The 25775-nt window shown below is 32.2% G+C and overlaps 1 protein-coding gene across 4 annotated transcripts; it reads right to left on the bottom strand.

The window, feature by feature from the left end:
- Positions 1-2867: 2867 nt before the first annotated feature.
- LOC130648943 (formin-like protein 2) lies at positions 2868-25107 on the bottom strand. 4 transcript variants are annotated; one of them, XM_057455083.1, is made up of 23 exons: positions 24212-25107; positions 21112-21170; positions 20381-20464; positions 12373-12548; positions 10334-10487; positions 10106-10156; positions 9925-10023; positions 9639-9791; positions 8670-8786; positions 8343-8474; positions 8200-8226; positions 7877-7921; positions 7475-7769; positions 7136-7227; positions 6947-7055; positions 6339-6526; positions 6120-6188; positions 5821-5907; positions 5374-5442; positions 4658-4738; positions 4376-4502; positions 4060-4160; positions 2868-3946 (listed from the first exon to the last, which is right to left on the bottom strand). In XM_057455083.1, exons 1-23 carry the CDS (start codon positions 24231-24233, stop codon positions 3344-3346), a joined length of 2940 nt encoding a protein of 979 aa, XP_057311066.1. In that variant the 5' UTR covers positions 24234-25107; the 3' UTR covers positions 2868-3343. The 4 variants fall into 4 exon arrangements, with proteins under 4 accessions (XP_057311066.1, XP_057311069.1, XP_057311067.1 ...); XM_057455086.1 differs by lacking the exon at positions 24212-25107 and adding an exon at positions 16841-19216 and having other exon boundaries at positions 21112-21157; XM_057455084.1 differs by lacking the exons at positions 21112-21170; positions 24212-25107 and adding an exon at positions 19616-19803.
- Between the last annotated feature and the right edge of the window lie 668 nt (positions 25108-25775).

The raw sequence follows: 25775 nt of genomic DNA, 5'->3' as shown, positions 1-25775 counted from the left end.
CCTAAATTTCAAAGCTTAGCCTCGTGTTCTTATAAAAAAATGTGTATTTTGCATTCGCTGAGCATAAATAATTCTTACACAAGAAAACATTCCAAAAACTATTTAAAGGAGTGCAGATGACCTCTCAATTTAAAAGTTAGCCTATATTTGATTTGGAATTTATTTATATTACTTCGTCTGTTTTTGGTTACATGCCTGGGACTGATTTCGTTGTGGCGGGAAAACTCATAAGTCATTCGAGTGAAATCAACACCAACAACAATAAAGTAAGCAGAGAAAAACGAAAAGAATGTTTTTTTTGAAGTTCATCATTTGCGTGTTTTATACCTTGAATGGAAAAAAAGGAGAGATTTATTCAGGTTTGTATGCTACCGAATTTGCTTTTTTTAGATTCTTTAGATTAGAAAATTCTTTTACTTGTATTTTTTTCAACGAAATTTCGAACCCGCTTTTCTGTTCTTTTTACACCATAAAAATATGGTCAATATATGTAGAAAATCAGGTTAAAAAACTTAACCACTTAATGTAGAAAATCAGGTTAAAAACTTAACCACTTAATGTAGAAAATCAGGTTAAAAAACTTAACCACTTAATGTAGAAAACAGGTTAAAAAACTTAACCACTTTCTTTCTAAAAACAAACATGTTTTTCTTAATTACAACGTATAGAAAGGCTCTGCACCTTACCCGCCCCAATTCTACAAATGAAACACTGGAGACTTATTTATTTTTCTTCTTTCTCGTTACCTATGAAGCATTTTGACCTGGTTTCTACGTGGAGTAACATACAATCTTTTGCTTTCGGCCATAACATCTTCTCCTACACGACAACGGTTTATATATTGATTCCCCTTTTTTAAAAATCACGTATTTCTTGGTAGCATCGACTTGTATATATGAAATCAAAAATTTCGTTTCGACCTTAAAAACATTCTACATTGTCTTCTCTAAGTTTAACATGAAAAGCATGCTGTGGACAAAATTTGTCAGAACAGCTTGAGAAATATTGTCTACCTAGCAGAAGGTGATGTTCTGAAGTCTTAAATATCTTTGGTATCGTCGCTAAATAAAGTTAGTAGTCTTGAGTTTACAAAATGCTAAATTGGATTGGTATGTCTTAAAATTTGCACCGTGAACATAGTAATAAACATATTTCAATCCAGTAGTACGATCAACAATGCTTGATCTTCTTCGGTATGTGCGTTGATGATATGTGCTTGCTTAATAAGATAATTGATGTCTAGGTGACAAGATAATTAGATAGCGAAAACCTTTCCTATCCGTCTACCTACTCTTAGGATACCACCTTGTCGCATTCCCAGTATGTCTTGTTGGACAAGGGTTTAAAATAACTAAAATTCCAGAATTTGGAATAAGCCTTCCACTAAACCTGTTGGCAAGATTCTCAACTAAAATTAAAAAAATGACAACTGTAGCAGTGAAAGCAACGAGAGCAACAAGAAAGCTGAATTAGACTCTTTTGTCAGAAAGTCTGAGTAGCAAAAACATTAGTCAAAATCAAGCGATATCGCCTGTTCGAATAAAACTTCATCGTTGTTAACCGCTTTGCCTTTGATGCGACATATCTAAGGTGTGGTTGGCTGTCGCCCTCCTTTGTAACGCGATAATATTCAGTATATAGTGCACTTTCTTGTAATGGTTTCCTTTTCTGTAATGGTTTCATCCATTAGACAGGATGATCTTGTCAGTATCACAGAAGACTCATCAGTGTCATTGTTGTGTAAAGACATTTATAAAGAAAAATAATATTCAGTATATAGTGCACTTTCCTGTAAACTTGATGGTTTCATTCATTACGACACGATGATCTTGTCAGTATCACAGCAGATCATCAGTGTCATTGTTGTGTACAGATATTTCTAAAGAACAAACACCTGCAGACTGCAATGATGGCATTCGAACTGGCATTCTAATGCTAAGGTTTCGCAGAAGCATCAAAGTGCATTTGTCGATGTCAGGATATTTTATTCTTCCTCCACCAGTTACAAAAATCATAGACTTTAATCAATAATGCAATAAATTAAAAGCCAAAGCAACAGAATTATAACAGGAGAGTAATCGAAAAAAAATAAGGTCATTTTCCTCCGCTGTTGACATTTGACATTTGTTTTCTTTCATTTTTTTGTTATATTTCCACCTATTTAAGTCTAGGTAATTATTAAAAGGCAAAAATTATTAACTAATAAAGACATATATATATTTAATGTTTAGGTTGTTATGACTTGCAGCCGACGTTGATTAATTTTTGATTAATCTTTTAATAAAGAAATTTGGAATTTACTACTGTTAAGAATTTTCAGTGTGCTTTTATGGCTTGCTAAGCCAATAATCATTTCACACGAATAAAAGTGACTTAAAATATAGTGGACTCTCGATATAACAAACCCCCAACATTCCGTTACAATAACGAACCAAAGTCCATTCCTCTTGTTGGATTTAGCTGTAAGACACTCTTATAAACCCTTTCTATATAATCATGATATAACGTACTCCCGACATATTGGACTCTCGATATAACGAACCAAATTTTCGCCCCTGAACAATTTTTACCTTTTAAGAAACTTTGAAACCAGAACACTGGTCAAGGTATTTTAAAAAAATATAATTTTTCGTTGCAACTCTAAATACATATATAGGTGAATCTTCAGCATGGCCCATTTGTATTACGGATGTGCCATGATAAAGACACACCTATGTATACAAACTATCCGGATAAACAGAGGCAGACGAACCCACTGCATGTAGTGTTAGTGATGAGCAAAAGTAGTTCTTCAACATTTCTTAATATATAAATGGTCATAATTATATACGAGGAACTTTTTATTAAAAACTGCAAAAAACAACAAAAATACTTGATAATATTCTGATTTATAAACGTTAAAATATTTACAAATAACAATAGCAATTTTTTAAATTTACTGGAATCAACAAATAGTGTAAAAACAGCATGGAAAATATTCCTATAACCTTCCTTATACTTGGTAATAACGAAAACAAAATTGATAAATTTGCGATCTAGTAAACTAACTGAGAGTTTAAAAATCATTTGTTTTCTAAGCTTGAGAAGAAAAAATGTGTATTGAGTTGAAACTTTAAAACAACCTGGCGTCAAAGCGCTATCCTTGTCCAAACCAAGTAAAGAATTTCTTATTTATATGTTAATATATTTTTATTTAAAAAATTTGTTGGAATAAATTATTTCTTTATTCATTGCACGCATATCAAGAAAGTAATCTCAGTAGTTAGCATTCTACTTATTAAATCTACAGGTATCGCATATTACAATATAATGATGAATTTTATAAAAATAGGGAAGCGTAAGATTACAAACATGAAGTAATATTTCCATTCAACTCGCCATTTGGTTCAAATACTTGTATTACTGGCGCCTCTTTTAATATCTGGCTATTTTGATAAGAATCTTCCTTAAATAACGGGCCGCAACTTTTAGATCTTCTTCGGCCGTTGTTTACATAAAGAATATTTTGATCGATAGCATCTTCTTCGTTATTGTTTAATGTTTTCTCTGTTGAATCCTGTCCGTCTGTAAAGTCAGCATTCCCATTATACATTTCGCTTAAAGGTCTCTCTTGTGGTGTCCTATATTCGCTTTGATCGTATAAAGAACGTCTTTTTTGTACTGCATCAGCTGCTAACTTAGCAGATTTTTGTCGGATTTTTTCATTTTGTGATTTCAAATGTTCAGCTTTTCTCAATGTTTTCTCTTCCTGTGCATGCTCGTCTATTTCTTTCGTAGCGCGTTTATATCGATTAATAAAACTTTGAAAACCATTGAAAAATTTCGCTGGCTCTGTCGTTTTAGGATCCTCGCAAAACAAAAGACACACTTCCTTGTACAATTCATCCATTTTACGATATCGTTCACTGATTTGCTGGATTTTCAGCATGGCGCGATTGTAAAAATTCTGAACGTGAATTATTAAGGAAAACGAAAAATATCTAGCTTCTGTGGTGGAGGGCGGGGGCGCGGGCGGTGGTGGAAACGAACAAACGAACAAATAAAAGTTTGAAAAGATACATGTATAACATAATTCTCAGGTTGTTTATCGCGTTCACTTTTGGCGACATCTAATCCTTTTCTTAGGTGTTGTACATCCGCAGTCAGCGTTTCCATTGAAACTAAAAAAGTCATGCAAGAAATAAACACAATAAAATAAACAGTAATGAAAAAATGTGTAATAACAGCCGGTAATAATGACGGTTAGCAATGTCAGTTGATTTCTATTTTTGTATCTATTGGCATCAATCAAATGGGCAATTTTCGTTTGAGTTGAAGCTCAGTCAAAGTCAATCTTGAGACTAATAATAAATTAGCAATTTGAAAAAGAGGTTACCATTTAAAGTAGGCTGAACTTCAATATCTTCATAAAAGGTGTGCACACCAGGGAATTCTACTCGAATCATATGTACAAGGTATTGCAAAAGTGACATCTTCTTGTCGTTTGTTTTGATTTCGTCCAACTAGAAAAACATCAAAAGTTTTACCAAAAAAAAAATATTTCATAGTGTTACAGGCGGTTAATACTGAATGAAGAAAGCTAACTTAGTTAGTATCCTAACATTTATAATGCAATCAATACACTAACGCAAGTGCTCACATGACGAAAACCACTTACCTTAACAAGAGAATCAAGTTTAAATGCCCGCGTGAAACCACGTCTGGAACCGTTAATATAATTTCCATACGCTAAAATGATCTAAGATAGGAAGAAAAATAACTATAAAATACAGCGTATACTAGCATAGGTGATGCTTATTGTACAACATCTGCTTTAAAAATAAGTAAACATGGCGGGTTCAGATGGTAAACATGTTATTCTTGTTCTCCACACTCATGTTTACTCTTGCTCTTTGCCAATAAGTTTATCTAATGCGGACGGTGGAGAAAAGACTGGAACACTCGTGGCGTGACAAAAAGAGTGGAGAGGTTTGAGGTTATAAATTCCAATTAAATGCATAAAAGGCGAGAGGAAAGAACCCTCTCTTTTTCAAAAAATTTAAACATTTCAACCTTGAAAACGTGTTCAAATAGTTGTTAAGGGGGATAAATAATAAAATAGCAAAAATTATAATGAAATAAATTATGGAACATGAGTTGTGCGGTGGCTGTAAATTTATATAAAGGGTTATGGAGAACCAAACGGTTAAATTTTTTAATATTTGCTCTATCTTTATTTTAACATAGAACTGATGCCAGGGCAATAAAAGGAAAAATTTCCAATAACGTACTTAAACATATTTAGTTAATTCATTGCGTCCCCTGGCAAAGACTGTTAACCAGGGTTGTATGACGAGATTAACTCTTTTTATAAAAAAGTTTGATAAGACTTACTTCGAGTAGTTGTCTGAGTTTTTGACTTGTGGATACCGAAACAGAAGCAGTAATGATCGCCTCAATTTGCTATAACATGAAGAAATACAATTAAAAATTGTAAACGTAATGTTCGAAGAAAGTTTTTATACTTTATTAGCTATAATTCAAAAAAAGTAATTCTTTCTTTTACATTCGATTATTCTTTATTTTAACGAAAATAAATACACACGCAGCACTCAGCTTTCTTAATTTGCGAAGAATTGTTAATAAGTACTCGCAAAAATTAGTATTCGCAAAAATTAGTACTCGCAAAAGTTAGTAGTACCGATAAAAATAAGTACTTGCAAAAATCAGTTAATTAGAACTCGCGAATATAAGTTCTCGCAAAAAATAGCAGTCGTGAAAATTAGTACCCGCAAAAATCAGTACTTGCAACTTTTACTCGTAGTTCGTAACTACACTTACGGGTGACACGGTACGAAACAGTTCATCAAATGATCCTATGAAAGCCATTGTGTTTAATTTACTTTCCAATCTTTCTATTTTCGTCAGCTGGAAGTAAAAAAGCTTAGGTCATAACATGAAAAAACGTTTAAAAAAGTCAAAACAAAGGTGACTCGTCTGTTGTCTTTCTGTAAGCCAAGGTGTTGGCCGAAATCACGATTGTCAAGTGTTCATTGGATAGGTATCTATACCTAATGATAAATAGCTTTCCTGAAAAAAAATTTAAAAGTGTATATTTTTGAAGTAAATGTGATTCCTACCTGTATCATAAACTTCTCGGCTTCAGCCATGTTTTCAAAATCACTTGAACACTTGAGCAGAGCAGATCGCTAAAAATATGATAAAAAAATAATTGTTTATCCCCATAAACGACACTTAACCTTCCCTATTAAAAACAAAAGTAGGAAAAGAGCAGCAGCAGTAGCGGTAGAACAACAATAACAACAACAACAACAACAACAACAACAACAACGACATACTTCTTCCGGTGTGGGTGTAAACTTCAACAACAGTTCTGCACATTCAGGATTCAAAGCAACAACATCGCAAGCATTGATTGCATTTACCAAATCTTCTGGTTCAAGTGATATTCGTTTTCGTGCGATCAAAATGTTTCGTGCTTTGTTAGCATTAAGTACTGTTACTTGAGTAGACAATTTAAGTAGTGCTAAAATAAAACTTAAAATTATACTGTTACGGTACATAAAAAAAACTTCAAATGTTAAGTCTAAAAAAATTAACCAACGCGAATGACTCGAACATTTACTACTTTGAAGCAATATGACAGCTTAACGCGATTGGCGTAATAACAAACAATAATAAAACCTACGCTAATTTTTTTCCGTTTTGATTGTTCAACTTTTTAAATCTATATATCCATTACAAAAAGGAAAGCCTGGAGTTACCCTTTTATTAAACGGGTACACTTAATGAAAGCGTAGTTCTACTTTTGTGTTACAAGGAGTGTGAAACATGTAGCGTATTTATGTGAAAACGTTACAAAATCTTAATCAGCGCATGTCGTGATAATAGATAAAGTATCACTCTTTTTGACCGTCCTAGCAAACATAAGTATAAAAAACGTTACCAGCTTCGCGTTGTAAATTGTGCGTGGGTGCTGTCGGTTGCTTTAATTCAAACATTTCGTCCAACTGTGTAAAGTTGAGCCTCTCAGATATTGAAGTTGGGGACAATTGCTAAAAATATATTATAGGTTAATTGACTTGTGTGTTGTTCTAAACAATAACAGTGTTACTTTTCAAAAAGGTTTTCTCACCATAAAAATACTTTCTTTTGAAGGTCTTGTGATGGGCTGCCAATGCAACATAGGTAGCCGTGCAGACGAAGTGGGATATGCAGCTTGAGAATCTGTGGAAACAAAGTTGCAGTAAAAATAGCATAGCGTGCAGAGCTTATTGGAATTTTTATAGATTATAAATATTTTGCTTGTTGCGAAAAGTTAGAGTAGCATTTCGAAACCGAATACTTTAAAAAAAGAAAGTAAGCGCTCGCGACGTACAGACAGTGTGTTTTTGAAACAATATTAGTTGCTACAGATAACACATGTACGTTAAGACGTATTAAAATCTGAAGTACTAAAAATTATCAAGTAAACCTTTCGCTAACGAGCTCAAATCAGGAGGAGGTGGCGGTGGTAGTATTAGAGGCGGAGGAGGCGGGGAAAACGCAGGAGAGGTAGGCGATGATGGTATCGAACTGATTCTCATTGGTGGTGGAGGTGGAGTTGGTATTGGAGGAGTCAAGGGTCGTAAGATTTCCTCAACAACATCTTCAATAGCGTGAGTAATGTCTTCTTCTTTGTTCGAATCTTGATGTTGATGTTTGATATTTTCAATCTTTCCATGAAGCTCAGAACATCGCAATTTGTACTCTTCCACTTTTCTTTCCAGCTAAAAGAACAGTTAACTACCGTCTCTAAAGAACTGCATGTGACACCAATAGATTCACGTTGTTTATATTACATTTTTTTAGCAAAAATAACTCATATTCTGTTTACCTCTCTCTTTTCATGAGCATACATATTTTTCTCCCTACCGACATCCTAAGTAAATAAAAGAATAAATAATAAAAATCAGACAGACAAAAAAAATAAAAATGGAAAGTTCATCTTACGATTATATGTTATGTCATTTTGAATCTCTGCATGTTACAGATAGTAAGATGCTAGCTATAGATAGATAGATGGTTTCTATGCATATACTATTATATATTTCATACTCACAAGGGATAAATAATAATTTGATCTTTCCCCAAAATGCACCTCCTTAACTTTCCCCCCCCCTTATTTTATTAAAACTTAAAATGCAACGAGAATATTACCTCTAATCGAGACTGTAATAAATCAACCTAGAATAAAAGACATCGACATAATTCGTAATGCTAAAAAGATCTAAATTTTAGATGGGATATTGTAACATTTAGTTAAATGTTTGGTTTACTTCGATAACAACATTTAATAATACCTCTTCTCTCAACATGGTGGATCTACTCTTTAGAGAGACAAATTCATCCAGCGTTGTAGAAACATCAATATAATTGTTTTGCCACTTATTGAGCTCATCTCGAACACAATCTGCACGTAAGCCTTCCAACGCCTATATAAAAATTGGAAGATATATGAGATGCACCAATACGGACAAAGGCGGAAAGATAGGTCCAAAAAATTTAATGATTGATTTGTTTGCAATTATCAAAGAAACAAAATGCCTTATTTTTTGTATTGAACCCACTTTGCCTACTACTTCCATGATTGCGTTCTCCTACTTTTAAAATCTAGCGTAAATTTTTACCTTTTCCACCTTTTCTGCACTGAATCCTGCTTGTTCCAATTCTTGTTGATGAAAAACACGTTGATTCAATGAAGGTGCATTACTTAACAGCGCGTTGAAAAAATGCAATACAATTTCCTATAAACAAAGAGAACAGCAAAATAATTAGCCAACCATGTTGTAGAGAAAAATAGAAGCTGGTGATTGGTCGGTTAAAACAACTCAAGTTTAAATAAATGAACAGAGTAGATTTTTCAATTTTAACACGTGAGCTATCTTAAGGGAAGAAATAAATTCGGAAGAAAAAAACGCGGAGTTTATGTTGTTAATGTTTTATTCTACATATATATCTTGTGGCCTTGTGGTTATGGAGTTCGCTTCGCAATCCCAAGGTCTGTGGTTCGGTCCACAGCGTGGGCATGTTTAGCTAGTGTCTTTACCACAACTACGGGTCAATACATGCCATGTGAGGGAAATTGGATAGACAATGTCGGTATATACCTAATGTATATATTCAGAACACAGGGCCCACGTTGATAACAGTGTTTCCAACACTGAAGTGGTTATATCCTGCATAAATATTCGGACTAATAATAATATTAATAATTTATTATTCACGAAAAGAAAGATATTTAGGTAAAGTTCTTTATTTTGTGTGGGTTACTCATAATTTAGTGTTGTTCTTGTAGTTTAATTCTATTGAGACAGGTAAGAGCATGTTGCTCTTGTTTGAAAATACTCAAGTTTAGTGAAACGGTTTATCAGATGTTCTTATTTTTATATTTTTAAGCTTGCCTTATTATCTAGTGTGGCGAGTGTATAAAAGGATGGCGTAGTAAGTAGGAGGAGTTACCAATGACTAATACGAATAAGCGGAGGGGGCGGAGGAGGCGGAGGGGCGGAGAAGGCAGAGGAGGCGAAGAAGGGGGTTTAGGCCAAGGAGTAGGTAAAATTAACCTGAAGTACACTATGCTAGTGTTTAAAACTTACCTGATATGCTGGGTTATTGAGTCTTCCGTTAAAAATGACAGTGTGCACTAATCCCTCAAATCGATATCTTTCTTGTTTCAATTGTTTGTAGTCTTCAAATGCTTGTAGAGCTTTTTCAAAACCGCCAGGGTGCTCACACGCTTCTGAAAATATCTAAACGATAGTTGAAATTAGATAATAAAAGAAAAATTAAAAAAACGACCAAACGACCAAACGACCGAACAACTTAATGACCAAACGACTGAACAACATTACTAAGTCAACATGTAAAGTTAAGACAACTTACTTTCAAAACAACCGTTTTCGTTTTAACATTCGACAGTCGCAAGCAAACGGCCATAGTTGACAAACTACGCGGAGCTGCCAATATTTGATGAAAACCATACTACAAATAATGTAGAATCCATAAAAAATTCAGTTATGGAACGTCAGGTCCTACTAATACAGTGACGGCACCCGCAACCTACCTTGTTTCGAACAATGGCTTTTATACAAAGCAGACATAAATGTTCATCGTTCTAAAGAAATTTATCAGTTCTGTAAATGGTATATGAGTTAACACTTCTTTTGGACACACCAAGTATGTTTCAATTAATTGTCAAATTATTAAAATCTCAAGCGCCTATCAACCTTCTTGTTACCCATAGCTAGTGGAAACCATGTCAAAATAAACGAATAAGATAGATCATGCTCACCGGTTCCTTAGTTAGGACAGTTTCATTTTTTTTCGATTTACTGTTGTTTTTTTCTGTGTAAACCAGATTGTTATTGCTGTCCTGAAGTTGTTTCAAAAGTTTTAACAACCCAACGTGACCGTAATTTGGTTCATCAATGAATTCCCGCAACCAACTGAAAATAAAAATCATGAAACATTCATGTTAACTTATGTCAATTCATATGAACGTTAAATTTAGTTTTCATTCTTTAGGCGGTGCTACCGTTGTATTTTTTATTCGAAAAATCTATCGGACACACAATCGATAGCCTTTTGGATTGTAAAAACTAGTCATTCACTTCAAAAAAAAATCAATTTATCCACCAATAGAGACTCTTTAGAGCAAAAACTGCAGAATCACACTAATTGTATTACGTTAGACTCAAATGCAAACAAATATAGGAAGCACATGCAAAGACGAAATCCTAAATAATCTTCTCGCATGGGGTGTAACATGGGGTGCATTAAAATCTGTGGGTGGCACATACCCACCCCTTCAAATTCAATGACCAAAAATACAATGGAAATAATTTTAACCACATTTTCAAGCTTTTAATTTTGATGTTAAATCAAGTGTCCTTTGTTGGAAAATGCTTCATATGATAAAAAAAATTGCTTCAAATACTTTGCACATTTGAAAGGCCTAAGAAACGTTATTAAAAAGAGACGAGAATTTTCTACGTTTTTTCTGTATTTTTATCTTCACCCGAAGCTCTTGTGTTAGCAAAGAATAATGCCAGGCAAAATCTTAGTAACAAACACTTAATTAGAAAACACAAAATTAAAATTTCACAACTGTTGAAACTAAGCAAGGACAAATAATATCGTTTGGATAAATTTAAATATACCACAATTCGGTTAGAGCGAAAAACGTATAGTTTTTCTCGAAAGAGAATATTTTTGCAGGAAAATTAAAAATACGTGTCAATAAAAAAATGCATTTTAAAGAAGTCAACTTCGTAAATTGAGGAACATTTAAAAAAAGACAAATATTCTCATATTTATAAAACATTTACTTGGAAATGAGGCCTGTTAGAATAAAGCGAGCTTGGACTCTTTTTTTATTATAGATAACGCAAAGACTAAACGGCAACTCAAACTAAAGGAATGCTTGTACATCAGCTGGAATAACTCTGACTCAAATAAACAAGCAAAGTATGTAAACAAAACAGTATGGTCTTTATTAATTATTATATTCTTTTCTCTCTTCCTTTCTCATCTTTTATTTCTACTTTTATCTCTTAATAAAAACAAATTATGATAATTCTCATAATTTATCACGCGACATTTATTAACAAACAATGTAATTATGCTAACGTTACTTATAAGTATAGCTTTTAATTATTGTTTAATGGATTATATATTTTTTGCAACGACCTTTTTTTGTAGCATATTTTGACATGATGTAAGATATGTCGAAACATGTTTCACTTAAAGAAATACGAATTCTTTCTTTAAATTGTTACTTAACTCGATTATCACTATTATTTCATTACTATATTGATTTGAAACTGTAGTTTTTAATAAAAATACTTAAATTCAATTTTCTTTCTTATAGCTACTGAGTTTGGTTATTATTAGGTAGTAACTAATTACGTTAATTAACTAATACAAAAGTAGACTATCTAATTAACTAATTACAAAGTATAAAAAATTGAACAGGAAAAGGATATAGGAATGTTTACATAACTGCTGTAAAAGTTAGTTTTTAATCATGATGACATATCATTTAAATAAAATAACTATCCTACAAAAGTCGTCGCAACCAAACACGACGTTCGTAGTAACAACCGCAGTATGGAGTGGACTGTCACAGATACTTACAAAACAATGTTTGAAAGAATTAAAGATCTTGAAAAATCTTAAAAATAGCATATCACCATAGCAATCTTTTTTACTTTACGCTGTTTACGTTTTAAAACAGACGATGTTTTTACTGTGAAATTGTCAAACTAAACAACAACGACCAGGAAAAACAACAACAACAATAACAACAACAACAATTAGAATATTACTCACGTTGCATTAGGATTCGATCTGAGATCAACTTCAAGAGACGTCAAAAGCGTTTCAACAGATATAAGCCCTTTTAGTAGCTTTTTCGAAGGACTCTTTATGCGTAGATTGGGGTCAAGATGACGCTCAAGTTGATTGATATAAAATCTGACAGTATGCTGACCCTCTGTCACTGATTCCTAAAAACATATCACATACAAGAAACTTATTATAACTTTGTGATATTATTGCGAGGTCTTCAATTCCATACAAAGTGTTTTGAGACTGTATTGGTAAGCTAACATAAAGAAATAATAAACATAAATATAAAATAAACGTGGAAAGAAAAATGGTATACACAAACAAACAATTAAGGATACAGAAGTATTACATTATATAAAGATAAAAATAGTGACACAAAAACTGACAATTAGCGCAGCTGTCCCTGTAACGGGAAAAGTTTTTCACCTTTTTATTATCGTCAGCTAGAACTATTGTAGGCACGTGATCTTCTCTGAATGATGATCTGTACCTAGGTTTAAGCGACTTTAAAACTGCAACTAATTTGTCTGTGGATGGGTGAAATAAATGTTCCTTTCGATAAATTGTAGGAATATTATCAACTGAAATGGCCTTTCTTAAATTGCCATGGTATACTGCTTCTACTGGCCCATTTACGCATCTTTTAACAGACAATAAATTATCAAGGGCCTGTGTATCACCTTTACTTGGAACAAACTTTAACATCTCCAACTTATTAAGATTATTCACACATATGTAACTATCACTTTCAATACTATTCTGATATTCTGATTTAAAACCTTTTTACAGTCGACAAAACTGTTTCATCACAAAGTATGTCTATTTCTCCTCTCCAGCTGTCTAATGCTGATTTCTTGACGGCAACAACAAAACCACTAAAATACATTTAACCGGGGGAATGGATGTACCAAAGTTTCTTGGTAAGTTTAAAAGCAATGTAATTAATTAAGTACATCTAAACCGACTAAATAATTATTCTGTATTTATAACTCTTACTGTTAAATTATTAACCCTTAACTTTTATAACACAACTCTTATAAAGATAATTTAATAACAACTGCACCCCCGGTGCTATACACAACATTAACATGTCATCAGAAACAATAGAGTAAGAGCTGATGGTACTTCAGTTCGTATTTCCTAGCATTCAAAATCTCATTATTTAAGGAAATCACTGTTGGCACTCATGTAAACATTGATTAGAAAGTGATATTATAGAGTTCAAAATGTTCAAAGGATTCGTCTATCATATAGCTATTCGTGCCGGTGCAAATATGATAAAATAATTTGTTTCAAGTTAGATACGAACCAGTCAAAAAAATTATGCATAAAATAGTGTCGAACATTAAAAATCAATTACTTTCCAAAATTACCAAGTTGTGTTCAAATTAAAAAAAGGAAGAGGGGTCATTAGAACATATAATGTTTAGCGCATATCCGTCACACATACCGACGACCTGCTGGTGACGAAATGACACATTAAAAACCAGTTGTAAAGCAGAAAAGAAAATATTTCTTTTGTTAGACAACATTTTTAATAACATTTCTGCTAAACTTTATTAGGTAATTGTTAAAAAATGTTTTCGTAAAGGAAATTTAACGGAAACTAACATTTAAATGTTTTAAATTTTTTGGATGACTCCTACAGCTCAATTATTTTACGTCAAGAGGGGTATTTTGTGAGGTAAAACGCGTCTTAATGGAGATTATGAAGGAAAAATTATGTGGCTGTGAAGAATCTTTTAAAAAATCATATTTCAAGAAAATCTCAAGTACAATTCTATATGATTTTATGTTGGTACCAGAAGTTTTTGTGATTTTGAACTATATGTTTGTCTATAACGATCGTCAAGAACAGACTGAGTACACCGTCCTTTCAATATATCTCTCATAACATCATACTTTTATTTTCATGCTCAATGCTTCATGCTCAACACTTTTTTTAAAAATATTTTTCACAAAACACTCCAGATAAAAATTTAAAAAATGTTCATTAAATTATTTTACAAAACAACTTAATTTAAATCGCGGTTGTTTTCGTGGTTACAACTTTTTGCCTCATAAGCATGTCTCGTTTGCACGTGAGCTGTTTTCTTTTAATACGTGCCCTAGATGGTTTCTGAATCTTGTTGCTAATAGGGCTCGTTTAGATTTTAGACGAAATGTGATGCATTGAACAAAAACTCATGCTATATGGTGGCATTTAAATGAATTTTTGTCATCCAAATACTGTTCTAGGTTAAAATTGGTCAAAACACTTAAATGCCGTATTTTCTATAAAATGTAGTGCAGTGAACAAAAGAGCATGCTGGACATGGTGATTAATGTAAGAAATTGATTTTTTGTGACCTAAATACTGTAGCTCTAAACTGGGCCAGAAATAGAAAATAATTTTTTTAACTGCAAAGCTGAGCTTAGGCGAGATTTAGGTAAATTTGCATTTTAAGTGCCTATCTCTTTGTAACAATGCATAATCTATTATATTAATAGGCTGGGTCTATGTTTCAATTGGTCAATGTTGACATGCACTTTACCCTTTAAAGCTTGTGGTAACGAAATGTCAATGATGTTTTCAAATTTATGTTTTTGACGTCAACAAACTACGTGATAAAAATAACGCAGTTTAATTTGCCAAAATGCACTCTTTGGCCTTCAAAACATTATTTTTATATTACTTTCGTTTTCGTTTCAAAGACATTTAGGTCCTTTGTTGTAAATGTTGTCTTTCATGACCAGATATTTCAAATAAAGATAAAAAATGAAGAGAAATGAATGCTTTAAACAAAAAGCTGTAGTATCACTGTATCAAAGAAAAAAACTAAAAAAAAAAACTAAAGATTTAAAAACTTCCAATTAGGCAGAAAAACAATAGAAAAAAATTGTAATTTAATTTCGTAAAGGCATTTGTTTTTCCTTTGCCTCTATTGTGTAGTCAAGAAAATGTAGGATCGTGTGTTTTCGACGCACAGTTGAGGAGATATTGGAGTTTAAAGGTTTTTTAATGGCGTTATCAATCCGTCTATTCTCAAACAAGCAGGTTTTAATTTTAGGAAACTATTTTAGGTTATTTCTATCCATTTTCAAGGTATTTAGCGTTAAACTTAAAGTGCAATGCAATGGCTTCACTAATCTTAATATACTTTCCTTTGACTCCAATATGTTGGTTATAACGTCAAGGTTTGGTAAATTACAGAACAATGGGATAGGTGATGTTTTATAGACTTTGTTGAAGAAAAATATAAAGATATAATCCACTTTGCAAAACTTACAGACAGACATACGTTGGTATTTTATTGGTATAATAGACTAGTCGGTAGCCCGTGGATAAAAGCCTAAGTCCACGAGTTTATCTTTATACTTTGCGTTTCATGTTTCTGTAGCACGACGTTTTTATGGACAAACAGATAGATTTAGATAATTAATAATACATTATCCGGAGGACCCGGCGTCGAAACGTGTTAGGTCGCAAGAAATTAAGTGTGAAACGCAAAATAGAGCGAGTAAGTAATAAATAAATCAAGGCAAGTTGTGCCGAAAATTCAAGTGTAGCACTTAGTAACGGTATGAGGGAAATACTCTGAAGCGCTCACTGCAATGCTGCATTTCAATTGTCCTATATTTTTCAAAACAAAACTTTCCGCAACTTTAGCTAAATTAGGCCTGCTGTTACCCTGTGATAGCAAAAACAACCAACCAGCATTTTTTTTACTTTTCAAAATAAGTTCCCGTGAAAGTTCAAAAATTGATTGTAAAAAAAGATGTCGCACATCCGTATATAAGCGCAATACCTTTTTCCCAAAGAGCTTTGTCGCAGCTTGCGTCTAATTAACAACATAGGAAACAGCCTGTTGTTACCCTGTCTAGCCAAACAACCACTCAGCAATTTTATTTTGCAAATAAAAACTTCGTAAAATTGGCAAAAATAAATGCCAGTTTAACATTAAACCACACCCTACAGCCTATTCTTATTGAATCAATAAACTTTAAACTTTTGCCAAAGTTTATATTAGTAAAAATTGTAGCTACTTAAGTGTATTTAGCATAAGAATTATTGATTGAGAATTGTATAATTTCACTTTTTCGCAGAGGTAGCTCTAACTAGATGTATTTTTGAGTTCTTTGTAAAGCAAGGAAAGTTGCTTTATCCGTGTAGTGTTTTACCTGGAGAATTTTTATTACATGCAATTATACAGTAATAAAAAAAATCTTCTCATCTGAGAAATGCTATTATACTTTTAGTATCAATTTAACACATGATCTGAATGGCTAATAAGCGTCTTATTCTTCACAACCATATAAATTTTTTTGTAGATGCAAAATAAAAAAAATAGAATTAAAGTTACGACGTCAATAACGTCCAAAACAAGATGTTGGATCTCACATTACAACTTAGACGTTAAATACGATATATTAAAAACTTGAAAACTTAAAAAAGTTTAAAACAACCTACTTTTTTACTCTTCCAAATGGATTTCATTTTTTCATTTTAAAATACGAATTCAGCGTATGCAAACTGCTAGATAACTTAAAAACAATATTTAAAGTAATACTTCCATATGTAAAAATGAATTTTCATCTCAACATTAACTCACTGAGCGAAAGTTTATAATGTTGAAAGTTTCATGCAAGTAAAAAACATATATTGATGAAGGATAAACAATGAACTGTGTTTTAGAACTCAATGTGTTTGCTCTGAAAACTGTATTGTAATCGCAAATATAAAACAAAGAAGGAAAGAAATACAAAAGTTTGAAAGGCAATTTGCAGATAGCGATTTCAATTTTTTGATAACTTATCAAAATCTCACATGCTTCGAAACATAGACAACGTTTTGTTCTTTAAAATAAAATCGCAAAACATAGAGATATAGTTTAAAAGATCTCTTTTTTAAAGGTTTGTGACAAAAAAATCTTCTCTGCTTTTATTGTTTTCTCAATTTAATGTTGTGAACAAATATTTTAAAAACAAAAAAGCATTTTAATTATCATCGGCTACAAAGATTATAAATTTAACCTTATTAAGGCCGGGGTACAACGACCAAAATACCCTACCTTGCGGAAAATTTGTTAATAACATTGGAATGCTCAACCAATGCCCCTGAAGCTTAATGAGTTTGTGTTTTAATTGTTTTTGACTGGAAAGATTAAAACTATTGTTGGGAAAACAATTGAGTTGGTGGTTTGCCATCTCTATTTTCAAAAGCTATAATGATGCTCTTTAAATTTCTTGATATAATAGCTATTCGCTTTTTTGAAATTCTACATTTTTTTTCTGGATTAGAATTTAATAGAAATATGCCGACGTCATCAAAAATTATTTCTGGCATCGTTTAAGGCATAACTTTTACTCTAATCGCCCTTTATATTCTGGCCTGAATAAGGAAAAACATACATCAAATAAAAATATTTAAAAATAGTGTTCATCTTATTCGATATGGGAGGCATGATGTTGTCATGACCAGTAGCAGATGTTACAACAGCTGATAAACATGTTTTCCCGCTGAACAGTTTGAGTAACAAAAAGAATAAAATAGATATAAACGAAACAAAAGACAGGTGAAAATTTACGAAGAGTTCATAACAAAAGTTAAATAAAATAAAAAAAATGAGTGAATGACGAATGTAAGTCATAAATTATGCAACAACGTTATGGGGAGACAGTAAAAAATGATACCATTTGCTAGTGTCTACTGGAGACCTTTACAATATTGCTAATCAGGCGTACATACGTATTCTCATAGTTAATTTAACAAATAAACCTATTAGAGAAATCTGTATATAATAATAAGCTACTTCCATCTGTCTGTGATATTTGCAAAAAGGATGTTTATGTCTCATTCGCTTGCTGTCAAAATAGATATTTTTTGCGGTCAATACATTAGTTTGCCGTCAAAAACTTAATTAATGAATACTGAATTGCATTTCACTTTTAATTCTAAAGCTAAACAAAGGATGAGTAATCTGGGACCAAAATGGGACTGTTTTCTGAAGCTTGGTTAACTTGTTTCGATATGGTCGTGTTGATGACGTTATCAAACCGTTCATCAAAAAGACAGGATACATTTTTTTGATCAGTGTTTCAATTTCCACTTAATAGGGTCAGCTAATTTCTAAATAAGAAAAATTGCACATTGGTGAAATCCTTATATCTTCTTAACCGTTCGCCAAAATAGAAGAAAAAAGCTTTTCCAACGGGTGTATCGACTAGTCTGGTACAATGGCTACTTCCGTGTGCCTGTCTGTCTGTGACAGTTGTAAAGAAGATGATTTTATACCTCATTTGTTTAACGACAAATTTGCTCTTTGTTGACGTTGGTTCATCAGTTTGACATAATTTTTTTTTTCTTTCTTTTTTTTTTTTTTTTGAAGCAGAACAAAATAATTTCTTCGAAAAGTAAAGTACTGTACAATTAAATAGAACAAATTATAATATATTATAAATTAAAATGAAACAACTATCATAAAGCACACACAGACAAAAATAACGAAATAAATACCGTTATAATGAGTAGTGAATCCATTACATTGGACTTTAAAGTTTAAGGCTAAATACCTTTAGGAAAAGGGGTGGAAATAACTGATATCATCTCCCACGTGGGTAACTAGAGACCACTCGGAACCAAAATGGTACCAATGAAGTGCGTCATCAAAAAATCTATAAACCTCAAAATCCTTGTTACAAGTTATCAAAACAGACGTGATGTTATAAATTTTGTCGATCAGTGTTTCAAGCTCTACACAACAGAGATAACAGATTAACAATGATCAACGATTTGTTCCATTGATCTCCCGCCTAAGTAGAATTCTCCACGGGCTTATCGACTAGTCTAAAATAAAAATAGGCTACTTCCGCCAGTCTGTGACGTTTGTAAACTGGCTATTTTTATGTCTCATTTGTTTTCTGTCAAGTAGCTCCATGTTAATACATTATGACGTCAACGCCGTTATTATTCTCACATGCACTTATGAGTCCAAATTATTTTGAAAATCGATAGAATAGCTGGCTTTACTCCAGCATAGTATAGGCTACTACTAATAATAGTAACTATTAAAATCTACTACTTTTAATTTTACACATTTTTTTACTGGCAAAATAAAATGAACTGAATTGAACTACAAACCACCTAATACTAGGCCAATTTTCCAAGCCGGCTTAACGCTATCGTTTCAGAATCGACTGTTTAATGGCGTTATTAAAAAACCTTTGAAACCCAATATCTCTTCACCTGTTCATCTAAGTACATGATCCTATACATTTCCTTTATCAGCGTCTTACGTTCTTCGCAATAAAATGCCACAGGTTAACAATTTTTTTTGAAATATTTTTATTTATATGAACGAATCACAGCTGACGGCATCAAATTTTAAATGACGGATCTTTTCCATTTTTGCTTTTTGCTGTTCTGTAATTTTCCTATTAGAAGGGACATAATATTGTTTATTATAGCAATTCTCTAGTTATAGCTAGTTAGTTCTAAAGCAATTATGAAAACACGAAAACTAGTGCTAAAACGTTTACGTACAATTAGCTAGCCAGCCAGTCAATCTTTCTTTAAAAAGAATTATATTGACAGCTGTTGTTAGATATACTTTAAAATAAACACTATATATATCCAAAGTAACAAGTCTCAAATCCTACTTTCCGTAGCCATTTTTACAAAATTAATGCCGTTATATTCCAGCTACCTCATTTCTTTGAATTACCTTTTCATTACGGCCCGGAATGGCCGATTACCCAGAATATTCTTTAATAAATCAGGTAAAAGAAAAGGATTACCCTGGATCCATTGTATATCAACAATAGGTAACTTAAAACCTCACTTACAGAGGATACGATGATACTTTGTGGAACACGTTAAATCAACCTTTTGCGTTTGAAAAAGTTAACGCTACTTGGATTAACCCTATTTGCCTCCCAAACAAATGTAGCATATTATAATATTGATAATATTGATAAATAAGCAAAGAGAATAAAAAATTAATGAAATTACTTGTCCTTTCAGTAGTTCTCTTTTGTGAATGAGTGATTTATTCATCAATGGCTCAACAATATCACTTGGTAAATTCAGGCTTTCCTAAAATTATGAAAATAATTGATTAAATCTTGCTGCCTGTGGCTTATCTTTGCCACTTTTGACATTATTATGGATCAATTACTGATTTTAGTATTTAATTTACAGTTTAATAAATTACGTGGTAAATGTTAAAAGTTTAGATCTTTTTATTTAATTAACAACTTTAATACTTGTCTATTTTTAGGCTAAAACTTATAAAGTAGGTTAACATAATAGCGAATTATTGTTTTAAACAAGACAATTTATAAAACTTATTTCAAAAATTAGAAATAAAGAAATTCATCATGGTGAAATCAATACTAGAAGATTATTTAAAAAATTTTTAAAGCAATTTTTATTACACTATTAATTAACGAATTGTAAGTTGGCGTGCGTTGTTATTAATATTATTATTGTTGTTGTTGTTGCTGTCCTTATTGTCGTTGTTATTTTCGCTTTCGTTTTCACTTTCGTTTTCGTTTTCGTTTTCGTCGCTGTCATTGTCTTCGTTGTCGTTGTCCTTGTCCTTGTATTCACGCAACAAGATTTTTCATATTTCATATTTTATGTAAAACAAATCAAATCAGCTTATCTTACCGAATAGGGTATATTCTAATTTAACAAACATGGGTACACACAGAAATTATGTTGAATAAGATATGACTTACCACAAGAACACTGAACCTTCTTGTCACTTCAGAATCAGATGGCATGATATTTGAACCCTCTAAAAGAAAAATTAAAGTTCACTCAGTAGTGATTCCTCTTGAAAAGGACTCCCCAGGTATGAACAGAGAAAGGTTTAAATATTGACGTTTGAGCTTCTGAAAGACCCCTAAAAGTCAAAGAAATAATTCAAAACTAAAAGTTAAACTGGAACGTTCTGTCATTTACAGGTTGCAAGCAAATTTTGAGTTTCAAATCAACTTTTCTTTATGTTGGTTTGAAAAAATTTATATGTTTATATTATACTACGTAAAACTTGAACCAATCAACTAAAAATAAAGATTAACATGATTATTACGGTTGCTGGAGTTTCTTGATTAATAAATTACTTCATGTTGAAAAAAACGATTAATAATGAAACTGATGGTTTTGTTTTAGCTTAAAAACAAACCCTCCCAGTTTATTTATCATTTATGGGAACTAAAACTTTCTAAAACGTTTATTATTCGAAAACCTAAGTTCATATGATAATTTGAAAAAGAATAAAATAAAAACAAATCTGCATAAATTTATTATGACGAGAAATCTTGTATTAGATTTAAACGATCAAAAAAATTATTTATTAGAATACTTAGGGATTGTTCACAAGTGACGTCAACCGTTACCGGGAGGGGAGGAGGGGCTATGCTAAAGTTAACGCTGATTGACGGGAAAAGGAGGGGAGTGGGGAGGTAACACTACTGTTGACGTCAACTTTACTCGGAAACCATTCCAAGGCGCAAAACGTTCTATCGATACGATTTCTGATAATAAATTTGTTGGAGAAGAAATTTGTACCTCATGATTGCCTAAACTTCGTAATCAGGCCGTACGGTATTGCCAGGGTAGATAACTAGAGAAATGTGCATAAAGACATGAGTTAAGCTCTTTCATGAAAATCAGGATCGCATCTGGACATTAACTCTGAATCGAGGAAATGAGAAATGACATCTTGAAAAGAGTAAACATAGAGTGGAATCAAAATCGTTTAAGAAATCATGCAAAAGTATATGAGAAGAACGTTCTAAGCTTATACCACACAAGCTAACGGTTTAATCTACTATCAAATCATTAGTAACTAACTCTCCTAACTCTGTCATAAATAGAATAGCCAACACAAGATCCAATAAAGAGCCTTTTCTTTCTCTCTCTCTCTGCTCACGGACTACCCATTACATCAAAAATACAGCTTTCGTGCAACTATCGAAAATCAATTTTCTTAATGACTTTTTTAAAATTTGATTGCTACCAACTTCTCACGATAAATACGGCTACAGATACCATCCATAGTTCTTTTAAAAGTACATTCGTGAATTAAGATTCAATATCAAATGAAACATAAGCAGAACCATTGGAGAAAAGGATTTTGCGATAGTACAGATTCCGTTAACTGCATGGAAAGAATCTTTTATTATATAATTGTCGATCGTTAATGCATTCAATGACCTTTTCCATTTAAAATAAATAAATTTGGTGTTTACTCTACTAGTAAAAACTTTTGTAAGTTTCGTGTATTATGAGTCATGAATATTTATTCTTTTGGACATTATGAAGCTAATCCGCAAAAAGTTTTTCCATGCGAAATTTTTACACTTGTTTATTTTGCACTAGTTTAGGTCCTAACTTTTCAAGAGTGTTAAAAGGACCCTAACAGAAAATATCTTATTTCCTGGTATAAATATCGAAAAAAAACTAAAAAAAGCAATTTTTTATTCTTTTTTTTGGCACAAATAATATATGTTTTATAACAAGGATTAAAACTGGCATTATAGTTCCTTGTCCTAGCCATATTTAAAAACATATGCAGGAAAATTTCATTATCCATTATGCTGTCTACTGAAGTTTGTGAGATTCACTATTGTCTGTTTATCTATTGTTACAGTAACTCTGTGACCAAGTAAAGCAATATTGAAATATAATATATATGTAATCGTCTCGGTAGCTACAGGATGGGCCACTTATTTCAAATTTTTTTTTTCAGGAGTATTATGCTATTTTGGAAAGACAACTTTCGTAGTCAAATGACCGTAATTACATGCCTAGCTATTTACCTGAACAAAAAAAACAGATTAATGCGTATATCTTCCATAAGTTTTCTCAATTTTTTCAGCTCTTTTCCATCCTATTTTAGTTAGCTAACTTAAAACATAAAATGAAAATGGAATAGTTAGCTAGCTGAATGCAATGTAGAATATAATACACTAAACTAAGTGATGTGATATTCGTAACATAAAACAGAAACCAGCTACTTAGCTGGCTGAGTATATAAGTGTTAGATTTGCATGAGTATAAAAGGTTTAAGAATTTTAAAAAAGTGCTTTTGATTCGTCATCGTCATAATTTTTTTCAGGAACTCTGAGACCTTCTTACCTAATAGCACTAAATCAAAATCATGACTCTAATTAGATCCCTGAAAACGATAAATTAACTTTAAAACGGTTGATTTACAAACAAACCATTGTGTCACAAAATACCCAACATAAAATATCTCACGTATTTTCTATCTATGCATCACAAAACTCTCGTTCAGGTTGGAATAATTCTACGTTATGGCTTGATATTTAGTGTCTACAACACTTTACAAATGTTCGTACAATAACTTTATATCGCCATAGCAATGGATATGATGTTATATTTATAAATAGAAAACACTGAGTTTGAAGTGAAAGAGGGAAACAATAAATTAATTGTGCGCTAGTAACGAAGTTGTATAAGGTTTTTAGATATTCTCCTTGTTGGTATCTCAACACCTAGTGTTTTGAATTAACAAGTTTTAGTAGACTTATTAAGCTTAGATGATGGAAAGCAAAATTTATCAATCAAAATATGTAAATTCTGTTGAAGATACAGAAGAATGAAAAAAAGAAAAAAAGAAACGACTTTTTACCATTGAAACATGGTACGCACGCATAAAACTTTGAAACACGAATAATCGAAAAGAATTTCACCCTAATAAGTTGAACTTTCCCCATATTTTTCTACTTGTTATCATTCTTCAAGAAATATATGATATAATAAATTATAGTTATAAAGTTATAAAGAACATAAACAAATAAAAATTACCTAAAATAAATTCTGACTTCATGCTTTATAAATCTTTCCACATGCTACAGAATTTTCTTCTTTTTATAAAAGCAAAATCTTTTTTTAATTGTAACAGCGTACTAATAAGAGACAGGTGAAAAAAAAAAGTTCTTCTACTTTGAACCTTTCTTCTTCTTTTTAATTATTCTGAACAAGTGTGAAAACCAGATCACAGATTTGAAACTATATTACACAAATAAAGAAATATATACATCAATAGAAAACATTATGTTCAAATGAAAACGTAAGTGTCGTTTCTGAAAACACAAAGAGCTATTTAATAATACCCTAAGATATAAGACAAGACATGAAAAGATGGATATAAAATTCACAGTAAAAATTATGTAAGTAATTTAAATAAACGTTTGCACGCGTCACGTGAGAACACATACATTGAACAAATAATTACCTAACGTTAATCCTACAATAAATATTTTTTAAAAAGAAAGTAAAAAAAGACTCGAATCACAAACAAAAGAATTACGTGCATCGTCTGCACTTAAACATTATTTTAGGTCAGGTATTAAATATCGCACTAGCTTATAGTTCCATCAAATCAGGTCCTGTCTGCCATCCCACGGCTGGAAAAGTATTACATTGTACACAGCGCTACCATTTTCACCTATATGACTAATGTGAGCCAATGTCTCGCCATTGCAATTAATTCAATTCGTTTTTACCAGCAGTGCCATGTTCTGAAAAGCAAGATGCGACGGAAAGAATTTTGTGCTTACGCTTACACCACCCTTAAAATTGAACGCCATTTTTCATCTCAACGTGAGATCGGGCATAGCAGCAGTTTTGTGTGCTCTTATGCCAATTCTATTTTCGTGCAGGTTCGATCAAGCAGACGCCCCCTTATGTGATGGTAATAATTATAATAGTGATAGTAACAAGGGACGATTCACAAATTCACGAATCTTGCACGCTGAACGTTAACTAGAGGGTTCTAAATCACCGTGGTCAAAGCAACTAAAATAAAATCAATAGACAGTTTCGAGTGAGCACTTTATAAATTATATCTATATCTTAGCTGCTGTTATGCATCAAAAATAAATATGTGGTTTGTCGGTTGGGTCTATAAGTTCCTTTATCTGACCCTTTACCCCTTTATAGCACTTATTCTTGTTTATGGATTCTATCGACTACTGTCCGCACATGCTAGCTGCGTTTTCAGCTTATTTAAAAATTCATCTTAAATGGGTGCGCCTGTTCGACGTTACTACAGGGGAAGTATTAAATCATTTATTACATGCACGCGCCTTATTTATAAACAACAACAACAACAACAACAACAACAACAACAACAAATTCCTGAGGCGCAAAGTTGGTTTAGTTTTTTTGTTTTCAGTCTGTTACCCTCACTTCAATTGCGTGCTCTTTAAAACGCAAGAAACGTAGAGTAAGCATTTCAAAGAGAACCACCGCATAGTAACTGTCAGAAGACACAATTTCATCGCATATCTGGTCCGTAAATTGTTATGCGAAGTTTGAATATGGCAGCGGAGCTACGCGTTGAAAAACGAAAGTTAAATGTAAAACA

Source organism: Hydractinia symbiolongicarpus, chromosome 7 (assembly GCF_029227915.1).
Source record: "Hydractinia symbiolongicarpus strain clone_291-10 chromosome 7, HSymV2.1, whole genome shotgun sequence".
In the NCBI taxonomy this organism is placed as follows: Eukaryota; Metazoa; Cnidaria; class Hydrozoa; order Anthoathecata; family Hydractiniidae; genus Hydractinia; species Hydractinia symbiolongicarpus.
The sequence above is the reverse complement of the archived record's forward strand: the minus strand, read 5'-3'. Positions and strand labels throughout refer to the sequence as shown.

Bases quoted from the DNA above. Each gene is read 5' to 3' on its own strand.
- LOC130648943 (XM_057455083.1), bottom strand. From the start codon at position 24,233: ATGAAGTCAGAATTTATTTTAG. The intron at 21,171-24,211 runs GTAATTTTTATT...TTTTTCTTTTAG, and splicing joins GAAGTCAGAATTTATTTTAG to AGGGTTCAAATATCATGCCA. The intron at 20,465-21,111 runs GTAAGTCATATC...TCATAATTTTAG, and splicing joins GAAGGTTCAGTGTTCTTGTG to GAAAGCCTGAATTTACCAAG.